The 18,362-nt window shown below is 44.6% G+C and overlaps 1 protein-coding gene across 2 annotated transcripts in view; it reads left to right on the top strand.

Annotated features, from left to right (window-relative positions):
* Positions 1-18,362, top strand: part of SLC4A5 (solute carrier family 4 member 5) — a 102,478-nt gene that overhangs the window by 35,038 nt on the left and 49,078 nt on the right. For both annotated transcript variants that reach the window (XM_051974136.1, XM_051974137.1), the window contains exon 4: positions 2,686-2,815. In XM_051974136.1, coding sequence (XP_051830096.1) covers positions 2,686-2,815 — 130 coding nt within the window. The remainder of the gene's footprint in view (positions 1-2,685; positions 2,816-18,362) is intronic.

The raw sequence follows: 18,362 nt of genomic DNA on the forward strand, positions 1-18,362 counted from the left end.
CTGCCTGCTCCTTCTCCCTCCAATCACAGACGCTCGCCCCCTTTCCCTCTGTCCCCCCTGGCCGTCCCCTCTCCCCCTCTTCTTGTTGATCGGCTGGGAAACCCAACTTAATTTGTCGTAACCTGAACGGTGGAAAGAGACCTTGGCCCACAGCGCGTCAGCGGCGATGGCGGCGAGTGTGTGGCGGTGAGGGACGGGCGCTGCGTTGAAAGCCCCCGGAGACTACGGGGCTCCCATATCCCAGGGAGAAGGTAATAGCCCAGGAAGGGACCTCCGGCCATCCCACCCCTTCTTCCCAGAGAGCTGCCGCCAGTCCCTTCCCCCCAGAGCCAGGACAGCCACTTGCCCTCCTCGGCCACCTCTGCCCAGCTCGCCGTTGACTCGGTACCTCACCTAGGCCCCTTTAATCCTTCACAAGAATCCTTAGACTCGACACAAAACTCTCTCTTGCTCACTAACCTAGCGGCCGGCGTGAATCATACCAGCAGCCGTCCTGGTGTGCTCAAGGTCACAGAGGGCATCACTAGTGAGGCTGCAAGTCCCTCACCCTGCTGGTGCTCCTGAGCCAACTGAAATCCTCACCGCCCTCCTCCGGGCAGCCAAGTCCTTCAGTCCCACCGGAATGCAGGGGTCTCCTCTGGGACTAGAATCAGCCTGTTCTTCCCCAGCGCCGTCAGATCCTGGCCCCAAAGCTGTGCTTGGTTATGGCCACACTGCTGCGCTCACTTCTGGCCACAATGTTGTGCTTAGCTCTGGCCATAATGTTGCACTGGGTTCTAGCCATAATGTTGCGCTTCATTCTGGCCACAATGTGTGCTTGGCTCTGGCTACGATGCTGCACTCGGTTCTGGCAACAATGTGTGCTCGGTTCTGGACACTGTTTTAGCAAGGACGTAATCAATTAGAGCAGAGAGGAGCCACAGGGACCAGGCCGAGAGAATAAGGCTGAAGTGGACATCACTGATCTCTTTTAGTATTTGAAAGGTTGTTCTATGTTGATCAGGTTGACTCTGTTCTATCTCAGGGAGCAGGACTAGGAGCGAGGGGCAGCAGTGACAGAGAAGAAAGTTTGGGATCAGGGTAAGGAAGCATTTTCTAATAATGAGAAGAGTTCCAAAGGGGGAGAGGTGGCGAGTTTGTCTTTCCTGGAAGTCTTCAAGGAAAGGTTGGTGTGAGCTCTTGTATGGGGTGTAGTAGAAGGGGTCCCGGTTCAGGTAATTATAGGTTGGTTTAGGTGACTTCTGAGGTCCCTTCATCAAGGATATTCTGAAATAATCCAATGGATACCCCATCCCCCACTTGCTGGTAGTTCTACTATCACTAATTTTTTTTTTTACTTGGAAAATATTTAATTTTATTTCTTTTTTTAATTTAAAGTTTTTATTTTAACCATCACTATTTTAAAGGCCAGAAATGAGCCAAAATTGAAGTCAAGTCATAAGTTTTATTAAGTACCTAATTTTAATATTGTGCAATGATTTTTAATAATTCTAATATTGTGCGAGCTACTCTGTTTGACACTGGAAACTCAAAATCGGAACAGCCGCTGCCTTATAGGAGCCTATATTCTACCAGTGCCATATGTAGGGGAAAGGGCCTTCAATTGGAGTAAAAAATCGCAGATCTGCAACTTACTACTTGTGTCCTTAAGCGATCAATCGATATACATCAATTAAGCACCTACTATGTGCCAGACCATGTGCTAAGTACGGGACTCATCCATGAAAAGAAGGGGCTGAACTCAACAACTTCTAAGCTTTTCTAAATATATAATTCCATGATCTCGTGGAAATTCAACGTAGGGAGTGACAGAGATGATGGAGACATTAAATTGCTGTAAGAAAATTTAAGAAGGAGAGATCATAGTCAATGAGCCAGCCTAGAAAGGCTTCCTAGGCCGGGTCCTGCCTGAGCTGACCCTTGAATGAAGATTTCAGGAGGTGGAAATGAGGACGAGAACCTCCTTAGCTAGAACATTGTGGGTGAAGGGAAATAATGTGAAGTGACTGCAAGGCAGGCTGGAACCTGTCCAGAGCCTTAAATGCCAGGATAAGTTCTTTTCTCCTAGAGGCAGGGGGAATGGCTCGGTCAGACATTTGTCTTGGAAAGATGATTTGGGCAGCTCTTGAGCAGAAAGAGAGACTGAAGGTACCATTGATTCTTGGGAGTGGAGGGGAAGACAGGAGATGAAGAATCTAAGGTTGAAAATGGGAAGAAGGGATAGTGAGGGACAGAGAAAAGGCAAATACGAGACTATGGGAAGACAATGGCGGGGAAGGAAAGGGCAACGGACGCATGAACATACATTAATGAGATGGATTCATGGGGAGATCAGAAGCCCTCATTCCATTCTTTCCATCACCTCTCAGACATGCTACCTTACCTTGGTCAGCCTTGGGCTCTGGCACACAACTGGCCCTTCAATGGCCAGGCATCTGCCGACCTGGGCACTGGGGTTCAGGGCCGGTGTCAGTGGCCCCCAGCCAGAAGAGCCTGCTCTTCGTGATGTCCAGGTGGGCTGTTGAGTAAGATAAACTTTTTTCCCACAGCCTCATCTCCTCCAACTTTCTCTCCTTCTTGCTCCAGGCAGTATCAGATGGCCTCAGATTCCCCCTACCCAGAATGCTCTCTGCAGCAGAGAGACCCTAGCAGATTCACTGAGCTACCTCTCTTCTCCCTTTCCAGGGGCCCCAGCTGCCGAGCGGCTCCGTTACATCCTGGGGGAGGATGATGGCGTTCCTACACCGACCCTCTTCACAGAAATGGATACCCTGCAACATGATGGTGAGGAAATGGAGTGGAAAGAGTCGGCCAGGTAAGGAGAGGGCAAGATAGAAGCCACGGGCAGCTCAAGGATGGTTTAAGGCATTCCCTCCACAGCAACTCTGCAAGGAGAGGGGCTCAAGGATTACTCATGTTCTTTTCTGACAATAAGATTGTAGAAAGACCTCGACTGGAAGCCAGGGAGACTTGGGCTCGTCTCTCCTCGTCCTGGCTGTATGGGCTTCATAACCCCTCTCTGACTTCCCCATCTTACAGATGAGGAAACTGAGGCTCAGGGAGAAACTTAGCTCGTGGTTATAAAGCTCAGAACTCAGTTCTGAAGGCAAGTGACAGATCTAGGGCACTTTATGCTATAGATTAGCCCTCCCCTCAATATATATTGAGATTTCTTATGAATGGGTCCCCGGGTCTGAGAGTAAGGTGACCTTCAAGGCATGAGTCAGCAGTCCAGAGAACATGTCATCTCATCCATCCCATTAAGCTTCTCCCTTGAGTCTCTCCACTCCAATCTGTTCCCCACAACACACACCTGCAAGATTGTCCTTAAGTGCAGATCTGACTGTGTCACTTCCCTACTCAATAATTCACCTCCTGGGTGAATGACCCAGCACTAGCTGGGTCCCATGTCTAAAATGCTCTCCTTCCTCCCCTCTGTCCCACAGAATCAACCTTCTTCTGTAAGACCCTTGAGCCCCAATTTTGCTGGAAGTCTCTCCTCATTCCCCCAAGTGCAAGTGTCCTCTTTCCCTCTGTATATTAATATTTCTTCTGTATAGACTCAGCTGAAAACGTATCCTCTCCCCCATTTGAATGGGTTTCTTGGAAGCAAAGTTGTTTTATTTTTTGTACTTTATTCGCAGGGCTAGCGCATAGTAGGCCCCAAAGTAAAGGCTTGTGGGTGGATGAAAGGAAAGATAGATGGCATGTTCTCCCAGTAGAACTAGGAAAGAAAACAACCAAGAATAGAGATGGATAAAATAGAGTGGGAAAGCATTAATGGAGCACTCCCTCCTTTTCTGTCTTTTCTTTGTCTCTGTCTCTGGTCTCTCCCTCTCTGTCTGTCTGTCTGTCTGTCTGTCTGTCTCTCTCTCTCTCTTTCTCTGTCTCTCTCTCCCTCCCTCCCCCCCCACCTCTCATTCATCACCTCTCCCCAGTCCAATCCATCCTCCATGTGTAATCTTCCTACAGCACAAATCTTGACTATGTCACTGCCCAGTGTACCCCGTTACTTCTAGGATAAAGCACCAGGTCCTCATGTTAAAGTGCTTCCCAGTCAGCTCCTGCCTGCTCTGGACTCGAGAGCACTCCTTTTGCCTACATCTCCTTTCCAGCCCAACTGGCCTTCTTGCGGTTCTTTATCCACAACAATCCACCTCTTGTCTCTATGGGTTTGCACAAGCCGGCTACCTCCTCTGCCAACATTCCCTCTCTCTTTGCCTCCTTTTCTCTGAGTCACAGCTCACACTCCATCTTTGAGATGAAGCCTCTTCAGCCCTCCTCCCAGGGGCTACCATGCCTCCTCCCCACCGAAATGACCTTGTTTGGATTTCAGGCACTTTGGAAGATGCTTATCTATTGTAATCCTCTAATTGAATGAAAGCACCTTGAAGACAGGAGTTGTTCCTTTTGTCTTACCTAGCATAGTGCCAGGTATTGAGTAGGTGCTTAATAAGTGTTTGTCGGTTGGCTGATTGGACCTCCAACCTGTGCTTGAAGCCCGCCTATGAGGGGAAGCCCATTCCCCTCTTACATTGCTCTTATTGTTAGGAATTGTTTTCCTACCACAAAGTCTGAATTCTCCCCGGTACAATTTCATTGCCTCCAGAACCACTGTCTTGGGCCAACCAGAGCCAGTCTAATTCTGGATCTTAAAGGCAGCCATCCAGCCCAGCCCCAACAAAACCTTTTTTCTCTGGGTTAACCATCCTCTGTTCCTCTGCCTGGTCCCATGAGTCCAACGTCCTGGTTGTCCTCTTTCAAGATGCTCTTTGATACTCCAGCTCATCCTCTTGTGGGAGCCTTGCTCAGGAGACTCCGATCACCTTCAGGAAGCTGTATGTGTTGAGCAGAACTTACCTTCCCATTTATTAATCCTTTGTCTCACTCTACCTTTATTCTCTTCCCTTCTTTCCCCCACCCTTCTCCACCTGCTACTCCTGGAGGGGAAGGGGAAACGGCTCCACTCTGTGTCACTCAGGGATTTATCTGGTAAAACAAGGTACATTGCTGCCATCAATGTTTCCAGTGGAAAATAACAGAGGAGGGCCACAGCTTCCAGCTTTACCCAGGGCACACATATGTCCAGCCTTAACTCTGTATTTAAAGTCAGTCTTCCACCTAAAAACACTTTTAAGTGAATTTAAACAGAGAGCCAGTCAAAATTGCCATCCTAAATGCAGGGACTTACGGAAACTCAGGGCATCTTTGTAGAAAAAAGCAGGTAAGGTCATGGGTGGTAAAGTGCTTACATAACATACACGGGGTTCCCAGACCTTAAGTGTGTAATGGAGGTATTAAAATGTGACCTGAAATAGTGCACATAGTAGGTCTTTAATCAAGGCTTCCTGATTGAGTGGGTAATTGAGTGGGAGAAAGAAGGCAGAGCTTCTAAAATGAAAATACTCTACTTTTCCTCCATTAATATAAATTATAAGGTCTTTATGTCTGCCTCTTGTTGTTCTGTTGTTTCAGTTATGTATGACTCTTTGGGACCCCATTTGGGATCTTCTTGACAAAGAAAACATTTCCTTCTCCAACTCATTTCACAGATCAGGAAACCGAGGTTGACTGACTTGCCCAGGATTGTCTGAGGCAAGATTTGAATTCAGGAAGATGAGTCTTCCATCGTCTGCCCCCTATTCAAACCACGGCCGCCCCCCCCCCCCCGGGGTTCCCTATTACCCCTAAGGCTATGGATTCACCCCTCGGGCAGCTTGGTCCCAAACTACAGTCCCAGCCTAATTACCCATTCATTACTCTCCTCCTGGCATCTTATGGTCCAGCTTCTTGTCCCTTGGATTTCATGGTTCAGCTCCACTGACATCTCACTCTGCATCTCTCATCCCCCTCCAAGCCTTTGTCTTCCTTGTACTTGAAATGCTCTTCTTCCTCATGGGCACCTCAATTTTCTTCATGATTCAACTCGAGCACTTCCTTCTGTGAGAGTCCCTTCTTGGTTCTCCCAACTGCCAGCTCTAGAACTCTAGCTTTCTGGAGGCCTTCTGGAATGGGTCTTGGTTTCAGTGAAGGAATGTAGGAGGCAAGGAGAGCCACCAGGGTGGTCTCTATCTTGAAGTCTGTCTCCCCTCCCAGATCTCTTAGCTCTTATATACTCTTATTACAAGTGCATCATCTTAGATGTCAATCTTGTAGAAAAGGTGTCAACTTGTAGAACTATACTAAGTACTAGAGAATCATTATCCTAATTCTACTGAGCTAACATCTTGTTGTAGGACTAAATCCTGCCCTTTACAATCTTTCCATCCCTTCTCTCCACCAGAGAGGATCTCACTGTCTTTGTAAAACCATTCAATGCCTCATTTTTGTCTGGAGTTCAGGATCTTCTCCGATCAGGCCCCAGTGAATCTTTCACCGGGAAGTTAAAGCCTAGATAACTGTGTAGGGCCAATGTTCTAGGTTCCAAGAGCTCTTCCCATTCTATCAGCCCCAAACTCTTATATAGATAGTACAGACATTTCTCATTTTAGGCAACTAATGTCAGTACATGGAGTGTTGGATTTGGGTCAGAACTACCTTATTTCCCATCCTGCTTCAGACACTTAACTGTCTGTGAAGTTCCGGATAACTCACTTGTTTGATATGGGTCTCAGCTTCCTACTCAGTAAAATGAGAGGCCACAGTTCAATTCCTCCAACTTCCCTTCTTAGCCCTAAATTTGTTACACCGTGTTCGAAGGTCCCTTCCAATTTAAGATCTCTGTTATTCTAGACCAAGGGTTCTTATTTTGCTTTATATCGTGGAAGCTTTTGGCAGTCTGTTCAATCTCTCTTCCCAGAATCATAGTTTTAAATTCATAAAATAAAACTATAAAAGATTACAAAGGAAACTAATTCTATTAAAATGTATTTTTCAAAATACTTGTTAAAAAGCTAAGATCCCAGATCCCAGAGGAAGACCCCTCATTCTGGACCAATTGCTGTTGTACAGTTTTGCTTCAGTTGTCCCTCCTTAGAATGCTTTCTTTACATGATCCCTTGCTTTTCCCATCCTTTAAGAGTTTCCTACTTCATGAATTTGTCCCTCATATCCCCAACTGAAGGAAACATTACGGGATGAAGACATCATTGACTCTTTGGAGCTGCTATAATGCTGCCTTCTTCCTTCAAGCATCTCTTGCAGTTCCTTATATCTCGGTTACTACCACCAGCACTCTTCTGTAAGCTCATTAATGGGAAGAGAACTTGGAGTCATTCCTGATTCTGTTACTTAATACCAGTGTAAACAGTCCTCTGCCTCTATCTAGAACAGGGCCCCCAAGAGGCTGAAGGGTTCCAAATGAATTATCAACATTAATGTTTATGATATATTAGGCGAAGGATTATTAATGGTCATAGCACCAGATTTTAGGAACTCCTTAGGCTAGCTGGGTTCTACCTAGGTTCACGGATAGACGAGTAGATGGACAAATCCTCCAGGTATTATAATTAACTCCCTAAGAGTAACCCCCAGAGTTAGGGAATCCAGATTCAAGCGAGAACCCCTTATTAGGGCAAGTGGCTTAGTCCATAAGGAGATGCTTTATGAGCAGCAGTCAGAGGATCAAGACTTGAGGATTCTAGAAAAAAATCTCTGTCCAGTAGCATTTGACCAATCAAGAAAGGGATAGATTTCTGGCTCATCTAGAAAGGAAAAGATTTGTCCTTGGCTCTAGAGGGCAACTTTGAATTTAACAAATACAGATAGAAAGAGCTAGGAGTATACACATACATAGAGATCTAGAAATATCAAGGTGTACATATACATGTAAGTAGATGATAAATGACATAGTCATTGATAGAGATGCTTTAGACACAGCAGCAAATGTTCGAGAGAATGAGCCAGGAGATGGCCATATTACAAAGGCAGAAACAAAAGGGATCTCTGTCTTAGAGGGACCTAGAAGGGTCTTTGGCTGCCAGTGGCTCCTGAGTGGAGTCTTGGAGGATATTAGGATTCCAAGCTTCTGAAGGGAAGAGAAGAGGAAATGCATCCCGGACCTGTGGAGGAAAAGTGTACAAGGTGATGGAAGCCCCAGGTCAGGGAACAGCAGGATGCCAGTTTGACTGAAAAGTATAGTGTGAAATAATTCTGGAAGGGCCAGCTGGCGCTCTGTACTGGAAATCTCAAGCTGCAAGGTTTGCATCTTATGTTAGGGGCAATAGGAAGTCATGAAAGACTCTTGAGCAGGGGAGTGATGGGATGCCCTAGGTCTTTGAATGACTGTTGGCAGCTGTATGGAAGACAGAGGGGAAGGGGATAGTGTAGAGTCAGGGAGATCTGGAAGGAGTCTACCCAAGTACTCTAGGGGGAGGTAGTGAAGGATGGAAGTAAGATGGTGATTGTGTGAGTGGAGAAAAGGGAAGAATAATCACTAACATTTTATATAGAACTTTTAAGATTTACAAGCACCTTAAAAATATGATCTCATGGTGTCCTCACAATAAAACCAGGAGCTAGGTGCCAATATTAACCCCATTTTACAGATAAAGAAACTGAGGCAACAGAAGTGATTTCCAGTTGGAAAAAAAGAAGTGTCAGTCAGGGTCACACTGCTAATAAGTGCCTAATGTAGGATTTGAATTCATGTCTTCCAGACTCTAAACCTAAACAACTTAAAGCACAGTGCCATAGCCACTTCATCTGGTAACCATGGAGAGAGCTATTTTTTCTCCATTGGCAGGTTCCCAAGTAAGGGTTAGAGAAGTGAGGGGGAGGTGAGGAGGTGGGGCAGTGAAGCTAATGGCTTTTCTCTAGAAATATGTGAGGGGGGATAAGATGAGTCCTTGAGTCCCACCAGGGGGAATTACAGGGATTTTTTGGGTTCAGTTTGGTTTTTTAGAACTTGGAGAACGGTCTGGACATTGTCAAAGAGAATACTTAGGTCAGACACAAGCGAAATCAGCTGCAGTTGCACAGATGTGGAGGTGGGGGGGCGGGCATTCCCGGAGCTCTGGAAGACTCCCACCATCTCATATGTGACATGTTTCCTCAGCTCTAATGCACAGAGTGGACATGTGTGAGTGTCAGAGAGGAGAGAAACACAGAGGGAGACAGAAGTGAAAGTCTGGGACAAATCTGGAAAGAGACAAAATTAAGTACGGATAAATGTAGAGTCCTGCTCCTGGAACCAGGCAGACCCTCTATCCAAGGGGGCAGAGAAGAAGGTGGCTACAGAGGCAGGGGACTGAGGTTCATTCTGCCTCGGATACTAACGACCCACTAACGATTGGGACTTCACGTTTCCAGCTTTCTCATCTATAAAAGGAGTGGGCTGGATTAGGTTCTCTCTGACTCTGCATCCCACAGCCAATCTATCATCCTCCCTGTTCTAAGTACAGAGATATTTGAGCAGTGATTCAGATAAAAATGATCTTAGAGTGTTAGTAGACCACAAGCACAGCCTTGAAACTTGTATTATGGCTGTAAAAGTTAGTGGGATCCTAGCCTCCATCCTTAGAGGGGTAGTGTCTGAATAAGGAAACTCCAAGCTGCCTTGGAGTTCTGGGCTCGTGATGTCCTGATTGAAAACAAAACAAAACAAAACACTGACAGGCCAGATGTTGACCAGTATGTTGAGGCAGCTGAAGAGCATGGCACAAGGAGGCCACGTGGAAAGAACTAGGGATGTTTAGACTGGTGACAAGGACGCTGGAAGGAGACACTGAGGCTGTCTTCATCTAGTTCAAAGGTTTTTGTGCGAAAGAAGCCCCCAGAGAACAGAAGGAAGAACAGTGGGTGAAAGTTACTGGGAAGCAGATTTCAGAGAAATAATGAAGTAACAATACAAGATTAAATAATACGAGATTTAGAAACACCAGGAAACAGCAAGTGTGTGATAGAGGGCCCTCCACAATGTGGAGCCCAGATTGGGAGCAGGAGTGGTTCGGTCCCAATATTTATTAAGGTGTTTACTAGAGGTCACTAGTGGGCCACAGTGCGCACACTAGGTCTGGAGTCCTGAGTTCAAATTTAACCTCAGGCATTTATTAGCAGTGTGACCTCTTAATTTCTGTCTGCCTCAGTTTTCTCAACTATAAAATAGGGATAATAATATCACCAATTTCACAGGGTTGATGCAAGGATTAAACATGATAATGTTGAAAAAGAGATTAAGTGGCTAGCATACAGCAGGTGCTTAATAAATACTTATTCCATTCCCACCTGCTATATGGCAAATGTGATGCTAGAGACACAAAGACAAAATGAACCTCCCTCTGCTGTCAGGAAGTTTACAGTCTATCAGGCAAGAGAGCAGTCGTGTACACACAGATTAAATACAAGGTAATATGGTGAGGAGATGGATCAGCAAGTAAGGGCTGAGGAGGATCTCCTATAGAAGGATCTGAGACTTGGAGACAGCCAGGAAAAGTAAGAAGCATAAGGGAGGATGAAGAGCATTCCAGGCACGGAGGGACACAAAGCCAAAGAGATGGGAAATGCACCATCCCAGGCAAGGGGCAGGAAACCAAAGTAGCTGTCCAGGGTACTAGGGGAGGGGCTGGAAAGGGGGGTAAGGTGTAAGAATACTGCAAGGATAGGGGCGGGGCAGGTTGTGCCGGGCTTTAAAAGTCAAACTGAAGACTTGGAGACCTTGGGGACAATGGGGAACTCCCGGAGTTTATTGGATGGGAAGACAGGGGCACTTGAAGAAGACTGCTTTGGCAGCTAAATGGAGGAAGGAGAGCAGGGGGAGATTTGAGGCAGGAAAACCAATTAAGTGACTCATTAGCTGAGGGGAAAGGAGATAAGGACCCGAACTAGAGTGGTGAGATTGTGAGTGAAGAGAAGAGGGATATAGCAGAGATGCTGGGAACCAAGAAGAGACCCACTACATAGGATTGATGAGAGTAGGGATGGCAGAGGATGACATCAAGGTGGTGAGCCTGGAGGAGGAGGAAGAGGAGGAGAAGGAGGAGGAAGAGAAAGAAGAGGAGGAGGAGGAAGAGGGAGAATAAAAGGGGGAGGAAAAGGAGGGAGAAGAGGAAGTGAGGTTAGAAGATGGTGCCTGGAAGAATAACAGGGAAGTTAGAAGGAGAGCAGAAGTTAATGGCAATGTTAGTGCATTCTATTTTGGACCTATTGAGTTTGATATGTACAAGGGTCTGGTTCAAGATATCCAGGATGCGGTTGGTGAGACAAAACCAGAACTTAGGGGAGAGCATTTAGTACAAGTCTTTGCCAAATAGAAAATCTCAATAAATGCCTACCTGACAAAGACTAGAGCTTGATATGTGGATCTGGGAATTATCTGCATAGAGAAATTAGTTGAATCTCTGGAAGCTGGTGAGATTTCCAGGGGAGACAGAAAGAAGGAAGAAGAGAATAGAGCATAAGACGGAGCCTTGGGACACTCAGAGTTGCTGCACATGACCTGGATGAAAATATAGCAAAGGAGAGTGAGAAGAAGCAGTCAGATAAGTGAGGGAGAGAATCAGGAGGTGGAGGTGTTCTAGGAACCTAGAGATAAGAGAGTAGGGGAATCCCCAGTGTACGCTACCACAAAGGACAACACCCAGGAGAGTGACAAAGGATTATAGGAGATGTGAAGGAGGATTGGGCAACATCAACTCCATAGAAGAAATTCAACCTTAAAGCACAGGTTAAATTTCAGCAGCTAAGTGGGAGGAAGGAGTCCTCCATGCTACACGGAGCCACCTGAGGAGGGACACAGAGACAAGATGATCCAAGACATACTTAAGAGAGCCATTTGGCAGGAGACATAGAGTGGTATGAGAGAGTAGTCTGCAGAGCCCTGAATGCCGGCCAAGGAGTGTGAACTTCCACTATCTTTTCCTTTGTTGTCTGAGAGGAGAAGACTAAGAAAAGAGGGAAAGACTGGCAAGATCTGTACTTAGGAATACAAATCTGATTGTGGCTTGGAATGAGGAGGGAGTTAAAGGAAAAGGGCAAATTCTGGAGTCTCAGCATAGTTAAGTCAAAAAGACACTGTATTAGTTTGAGGATCTGGATGAGGGTAAGTGGAAGGGCACAGAAGGAAGAGAGCCGGCATATATTTCGGTTCCTATTTCTCTCCTCCCACCTTCCAGCTAACTCAAGGATATTGCCTCTTGGAGACGGGACTACTAATGCCCCAACTATACCCTGCTATTTTCCCCGCTCTGGGTCTTTGCTCACACACTTCCTGGGCCTGGAATGTCCCCCCTATCTTTCCTTAGCTCCTACCCATCTTTCATCTACCTCATATGTTACTTTCTTCTGTCAGTCTGTCGATGAGCATTTATTTACTGCTTACATAATATCAAGGGAGGTAACGTGGGTAAACATAAGCAGGTACAAGACACATACAAAGGTAATCTTATGTGGGAAGGTACGAGCAGTCCAAGGGATTAGTAGAAAATGGAGCTTGAGCCGGAGCTCAAAGGAGGCCAAAGGTGAGGAAGGAAAGTATTCCAAGACTAGAGAATGTTTATTGTTTCAAGGGAGCCGAAGCCCAAAGGCAGGACTCTTCCCTTTTTCTCGTGCCCTTGGACCATCAGGCTGGTGAAATCTATGGACCCCACCTCGAAATCTTGTGCTTCACTGCATAAAAATAAATCCATAGGATTATGGAGAAAACCAATTATAGTGGAATACAGTTAACAAAGTATCTAAAAAAACAAAATCACAGACCTCAGGTTTAGATCCAACCTCTGAACTCTGGGCAAAGAAACTTGGAACCTGATGTGTTTGGAATAAAAAATCCTCCATTCCCCACCATCCAACTGGGGGGGAGTTCCAGTGTGAGCCAACAGAGTCACTTACCAGCTGAAAAAGCCTTAGATCGAGCCACCGGCAGGCTTTAATTAGTGAAAAGCTCCACGGCACAGTGGATGGACAGCTAGCCGTTGAACCTGGATGCCCTGGATCCCAGGCTCACTTATGACCCTAACTGGCAAAAGTACTGACCTCTTAGCCCCCTGGGCCGCTTCATAAGACCCCTGACTGCTTCTTCTCCATCCCAACCAAAAGAAAGGCTTCAGGAAGGTATATTCAAGCTCTCAATATCTGAGGGCAGTTGAGGAATTTTAGGCAAGTCACCTGAGCTCTTAAGTGCCTCAGTTTCCTCATCCCTACAATGAGAACAATAGTAACTATAGCACTTTGGGTTGTTGCCAGCTTCATCTGAGGGCTTTGCAAACCTTAAAGCACTACGTAAAAATGCCCATTATCATCATTATTACATAAGGAAGCCATTTTTAATTTTAATTTAATTTAATTAATTTACATTTTTAATAACTTTGCCTCTCACCTTTAGATATATATATCAGAAAGGAAAGCACAGCCCAGCTGAGCCTCTGAACCTGCCTTTACATTAATGAGATTATAGATGGAGCTAGAGATGTAACAGACTAAAACGTTTTCTAAATAGTGGTGCAGTGGATAGAGCACTGGACACTGAGTCAGAAAGACCTGAGTTCAAAATCTGACTTTAGATACTATCTGGGTGACCTTGTGCTTCAGTTTCTTCAATTAGAAAGTGGGAATAATAATCATACCTATCTCAGGGTTATTGTGAGGATCAAGTGTGAGAACTTGTTAACACAGTGCCTGGCACATAGGAAGTGCCCTTCTCTTTCTCTTCTACACTTGGAGTAGTCCATTTACACTTTAAAAGTTTTTAGTGGGCGGTAGCTAGGTAGTACAGTAGAAGTCAGGAGGACCTGAGTTCAAATCTGGTCTCAGACGCTTAACACTTCCTGGCTGTGTGACCCTGGGCGAGTCACTTAATCCCAATTGCCTCTATTTAAAAAAAAAAGTTTTTAGTGGAACACATGCTATTTGTACTAGAGTATTGACCATTGGATGAAAGCAGCTGAAGATTAAATAAAATAGTCCTCTGTTGTCCAGAAGAAAGTCAGCCATGAAGAAGACCCCGGCTCATAAGGATTTCTTTGTGTCTCTTTAGAAAGAGGAAGAGGGGGGAAAGGGTATTTCTTTTCCTCCCTCATCAGTAATAACCTGCTGGCAGCAAAAACCCATCCAATGGTTTAGTCAAGTTTCAAGTTACTTTGACTCACTGGGAATGCTGCTTGGGAATCGCCAAATTTGAGAATTGGAAGGGATTCACCAGCCATTTTCTCCAAGAAGGGAATCCCTAAAGATGGCAGGGCCCAGTTCTAGATGGATCTAGAATACAGGTTATAATTCTCTCTGAAAATCTGAGGTCAAGATTTTGGCAGAGCTCAGAGCCAGGACTGATGGCGACCATGGCCAAAGACTAGTGCAACCTACTGTACTTAGAAGCAGGCCCAGGGCAGTCCATCCGAGTACTTGCCAACAAACACTACATCTCCCAAGGAGCATTGCAAGGGCATCCCCATGCCATTAAGGGGAAGAGGAAGAGGGGTGAGGAGAGTGCCTTCTAAGCTCATAAATTGCCTTGGACACATATATTCCCAATTATCTCCATTCTTCTCATTGAGGATATGCATTTGTATCCCAGGTGTGCCTCGGGTTTATGGGAGAGGTGTTTCAGTGATACTGTTCTTACTGTGCTCTTTTGTGTATAATATACACATACTGAATATTCTATACTCTATTGTATATTCTATTATAGAGAGTAAATGTCTTTGCTTTAAACTTATTATGTTCTCTGCCTGGCCAGAGTCACTGGTGGGTGTTTATAAGGTTTAGTTTGAGGAGGATAAACGTAAACTGCACCTTGACTTTGAGATAGTGATCCTAAGGGATGTAACCTGCAAACTAAAGGGAGGGAGGTAGACAAATGAGGACCCTAGACACGTAAAACTATAACAATTGCCCCAGTTTGGGCTTAACCTTCTAACCATTAGAAATGTCCAAGATGGCTCCAAGAGGTGATCATCTCTCCTTCCCTGGAGGTTTTCAAGAAAACTCCAAGGGACCATTTGATGGGGAAGTTGGTAGGAACTCCTAAAGAGACAAATAAACGGGAGAATATAAAGCTAGTCCAAGTAAAAGATGATGGTGGAGCGCCTGCTCTGAGATTCAGTGAATTTAAGTTAACTAAAGAAAGACCAGCAGGATTTTCTCAAGGAAATCAGATCTTGAGAGTAACCACATGTAAGAACCAACACTGTTTGGTGGTAGAGCAAATAAAGCAGGTTGGGGAAGGCCTCCCCATGCAGGAAGGGGACATTCCCAGTGAGTCCCATATCCCTTCTGGGTTAGACAGCCAAAGAGTTAATGTGCCCTACTATTCCCAAACCTCAGGGAGGGAAGAAAAACATTTAATAAAAGTATTAAAATGGCCACAAGGAGTGTTTGCTTTATTGAATTATGAGATTAACAAACAAAGTGAAAATCCAAAATCCGTGAGGAATTTTTCCCTGGGCCACATTTTGCAAGGGGTTATTAGTCTGGGGGGAGCTTCGCTCCTCTGGAGAAGGAGTCACTCTTCCGCCAAGAGGGATTTAAATGGCTTTTTGAGCTCAGCTGAGGCTCTTCTCTGCTCACACAAAGGGAGCTGTGTACACAGATGCCATTTCTAACTTGGTCAATGCCATGAGGTCAGGCAGTTAATACGATCGATTTTTATTAACTCTGTCTCTTGGACACACGTGGATGGTAAAAGTGGCTCCTGAGGCATTAATGATTTCACCTGAAGGGTTAGCCACAGAGGAAGTGGGTATCCCCTCGGTAGACAGATAGCTGTCCATCTGTGAGGATCCCCCCCCCCAACATCTTGGATGAAGTTTAAATGAGATATCTTCCCTGCCTTAACAAACGCTAGTAGAAGATACGATGCGTTCACAGATCTGGGGAAATCTCAGGGTTAGAAGTATAATGGAGTGGAGGATGTAAAATCAGGAATACCAGGGTTCAATCCCACTTCAAGTGCTAGAGTTGGACCCTAAGCAAGCTCTTTGGATCTCAGTTTCCTCATCTGTAAAATGATGCGATGAGTCCGATGACCCCCAGGGACCCTTCCAAGTCTCATATAGGATTTTATGAATTTCAGGAAGATCTCCAAGACACTTGACTCTTCTTTCCCCCCTCTTTTACTTTACACAACTGATGGTCCTAAAGCAGAGATCTGCCCAAATCATTGTCCTCATCAAGGTCCTTCCCTGATTCCCTCAAAGTTCTCATTCTAGAATTTGTAGCCCTCGTTCTCTTGTTCTCTTTTAAATACCCATTGCTCTAGACTAGGTCCCATAGTCATGGTCTGAACCAAATGAAAATCCCATTGTAAAGTATCAACAAAACAATTAGAATACAATAAAACCCAGGCAATGTTCCCATGTGATTTTCTAAACCAACGTGCAGCTCTCAGGGATCCTTACACACTTTAGTGGCCCGGTTTCTATTTGAGTGACCCCAGTGATCCAGCCAACCAAACTCTAGTGACTGTCCTGCTCATTGCCCATAGAAGACAATCCTCTGCAGCTTTTGGGCACATCCCTGGAAAGCTCTCCCTGTTTCTTCTGGAATTCTTCACTATCTCCAAGTCTATTCATTCTCCCTGCTACATGAGGCCTTTCCTTATGGCCCCAGTTGGCAAGGTCTTTGCTTATCTCCAAATTAATATTTTTGCATTGGTTTCATGTTTCCTTATACCTGTTTCTGTGATTTCTCAGTAGAACATAAGCTTCTTGAGGACAGGTACTGTTTTTCTTGTATTTAATCTCCCAGCAGTTAAAACATTGCCAGGCACTGAGGCAGTTAATAAAGGCTTGTTGTTGAATTGAATAAGGAAGATTAAGCTGGTTAATGCTGGGGTGAAGGACAGAATGTAGTGGAGTGAAAAAGGAAACCAGTAAGGCTTGTGGGAACTTAGAGGAGCAGTCCCTGTGGGGGATGAGGAGGATGTGTGCCAGGGTGCTGGCAGGAGGAATAGAGAAGAGAAAAGGTCTCTGACAGATTTCAGAGGGAAAATCAATTTGGACTTTTTGGCAAACAAACATTTTCTTTTTTCAGTGCCTCTCAGTACCAATACTCCATTGATTGCTGAACAAAAGTTCAAAAGATTGCATCCATCAAAAAATATTAAGTATTCTTTGTGTGAGAGAGAGGGAGAGAAAGAGAGAAAGAAATTTCTTATGGAATGGATGGAGCACTGGACTTGAAATCAGGAAGACTAGTTTTTATGAGTTTAAATTCAGCCTCAGACACTTACAAGTTGTGTGATCCTGAACACATCACTTAACCCTATTTGCTTCAATTTCCTCATCTGTGAAATGAGCTAAAGGAGAAGGAAAACCACTCCAGTATTTCTACCCACAAAAAATCCTGGTAGACCCAAGTGAAATTCCTGAATAACAACAGGAATGGAGAGTCTTTAAGATTTTTTTTTAATCTATTGAGTCATTTTTTAAAATAAATGAACAATAAAAGGAAGTGAGATTCTATACATCTATTCTGTACTCTATTATTCTGTAGTATTCTCTGTATCTATTAGTCAACTGTGTGGCTCTGAAAATGCCATCTGCTTCACAATAATCCAATGCAAAGCCCGCCTCTTCCTTTTTCACAGTTTCATTAAGAATATTCTTGATATTGTGTAGATTCTCAAATAGCTAGGGGATGCATTGGATAGAGCACTGTGCCTGAGGTCAAATATGACCCCAATCCAATTATGTGACTCTGTACAAGTCACTTAACCTCTGTCTGCCTCACTTTTCTCAATGGTAAAATGGGGATAATAGCATCTGTTCTCTGTGGTTGTGAGGATCAGCTGAGGTAATATTTGTAAAATGTTTAACTCAGTGCCTGGCACCTACGAGGTGCTTAATAAGTGCTTATTCTTTCCTTCTTAGATGTTTATAAAAATATAAAAATATTCTTGAGATGAGAAAATAGATATATGAGTCAGAAATTGTTGGAGTCCTCGCAAGTGCTCATTGTTGATGATGATGCCATCTGTGATTGCTACTAATCTTCCTGTCTTTAAGATATTCTGAGAATGAATCCCTCCATATTTTCAAAACTAACACACACGGCATGGTTTCTTCTACACATCCTGGTCAAGTACAACTGCTCTTCTCAACTTTATCTTCTCTAGTGTCTTTTTCATTTGATTACCTAGGGCAACTGAAAGCGGAGTCCAAATAGTCAATGCTATTCAAAGAGAAAAGCTCTCTATACAAATTCTGGCACAGAAATACTCCATCTTGGGTTATTGTATTCCTTCCAAGTTTCCTCTCTAAATGTTCTGGGATTATTTCTTTTAGAAAGGTTTCGAGTTGACTAATTCTCCCATCCACCATGATTTTTTCCCTCTGGAAATGAGATACTGCTCACAATCTTCCAGCATTCTTTGTAATATTTTTCAAAGGAGTTTATAGTCTAACCTGGTATTTCCCCTTACAGTCAAGTCTTTCTACTTGGAACATTTCAAACATCTGCTGGATGAGCAGGGTTTTATTCTCCTATTATGA

Source organism: Antechinus flavipes, chromosome 2 (genome assembly GCF_016432865.1).
Source record: "Antechinus flavipes isolate AdamAnt ecotype Samford, QLD, Australia chromosome 2, AdamAnt_v2, whole genome shotgun sequence".
Lineage (NCBI taxonomy): Eukaryota > Metazoa > Chordata > Mammalia > Dasyuromorphia > Dasyuridae > Antechinus > Antechinus flavipes.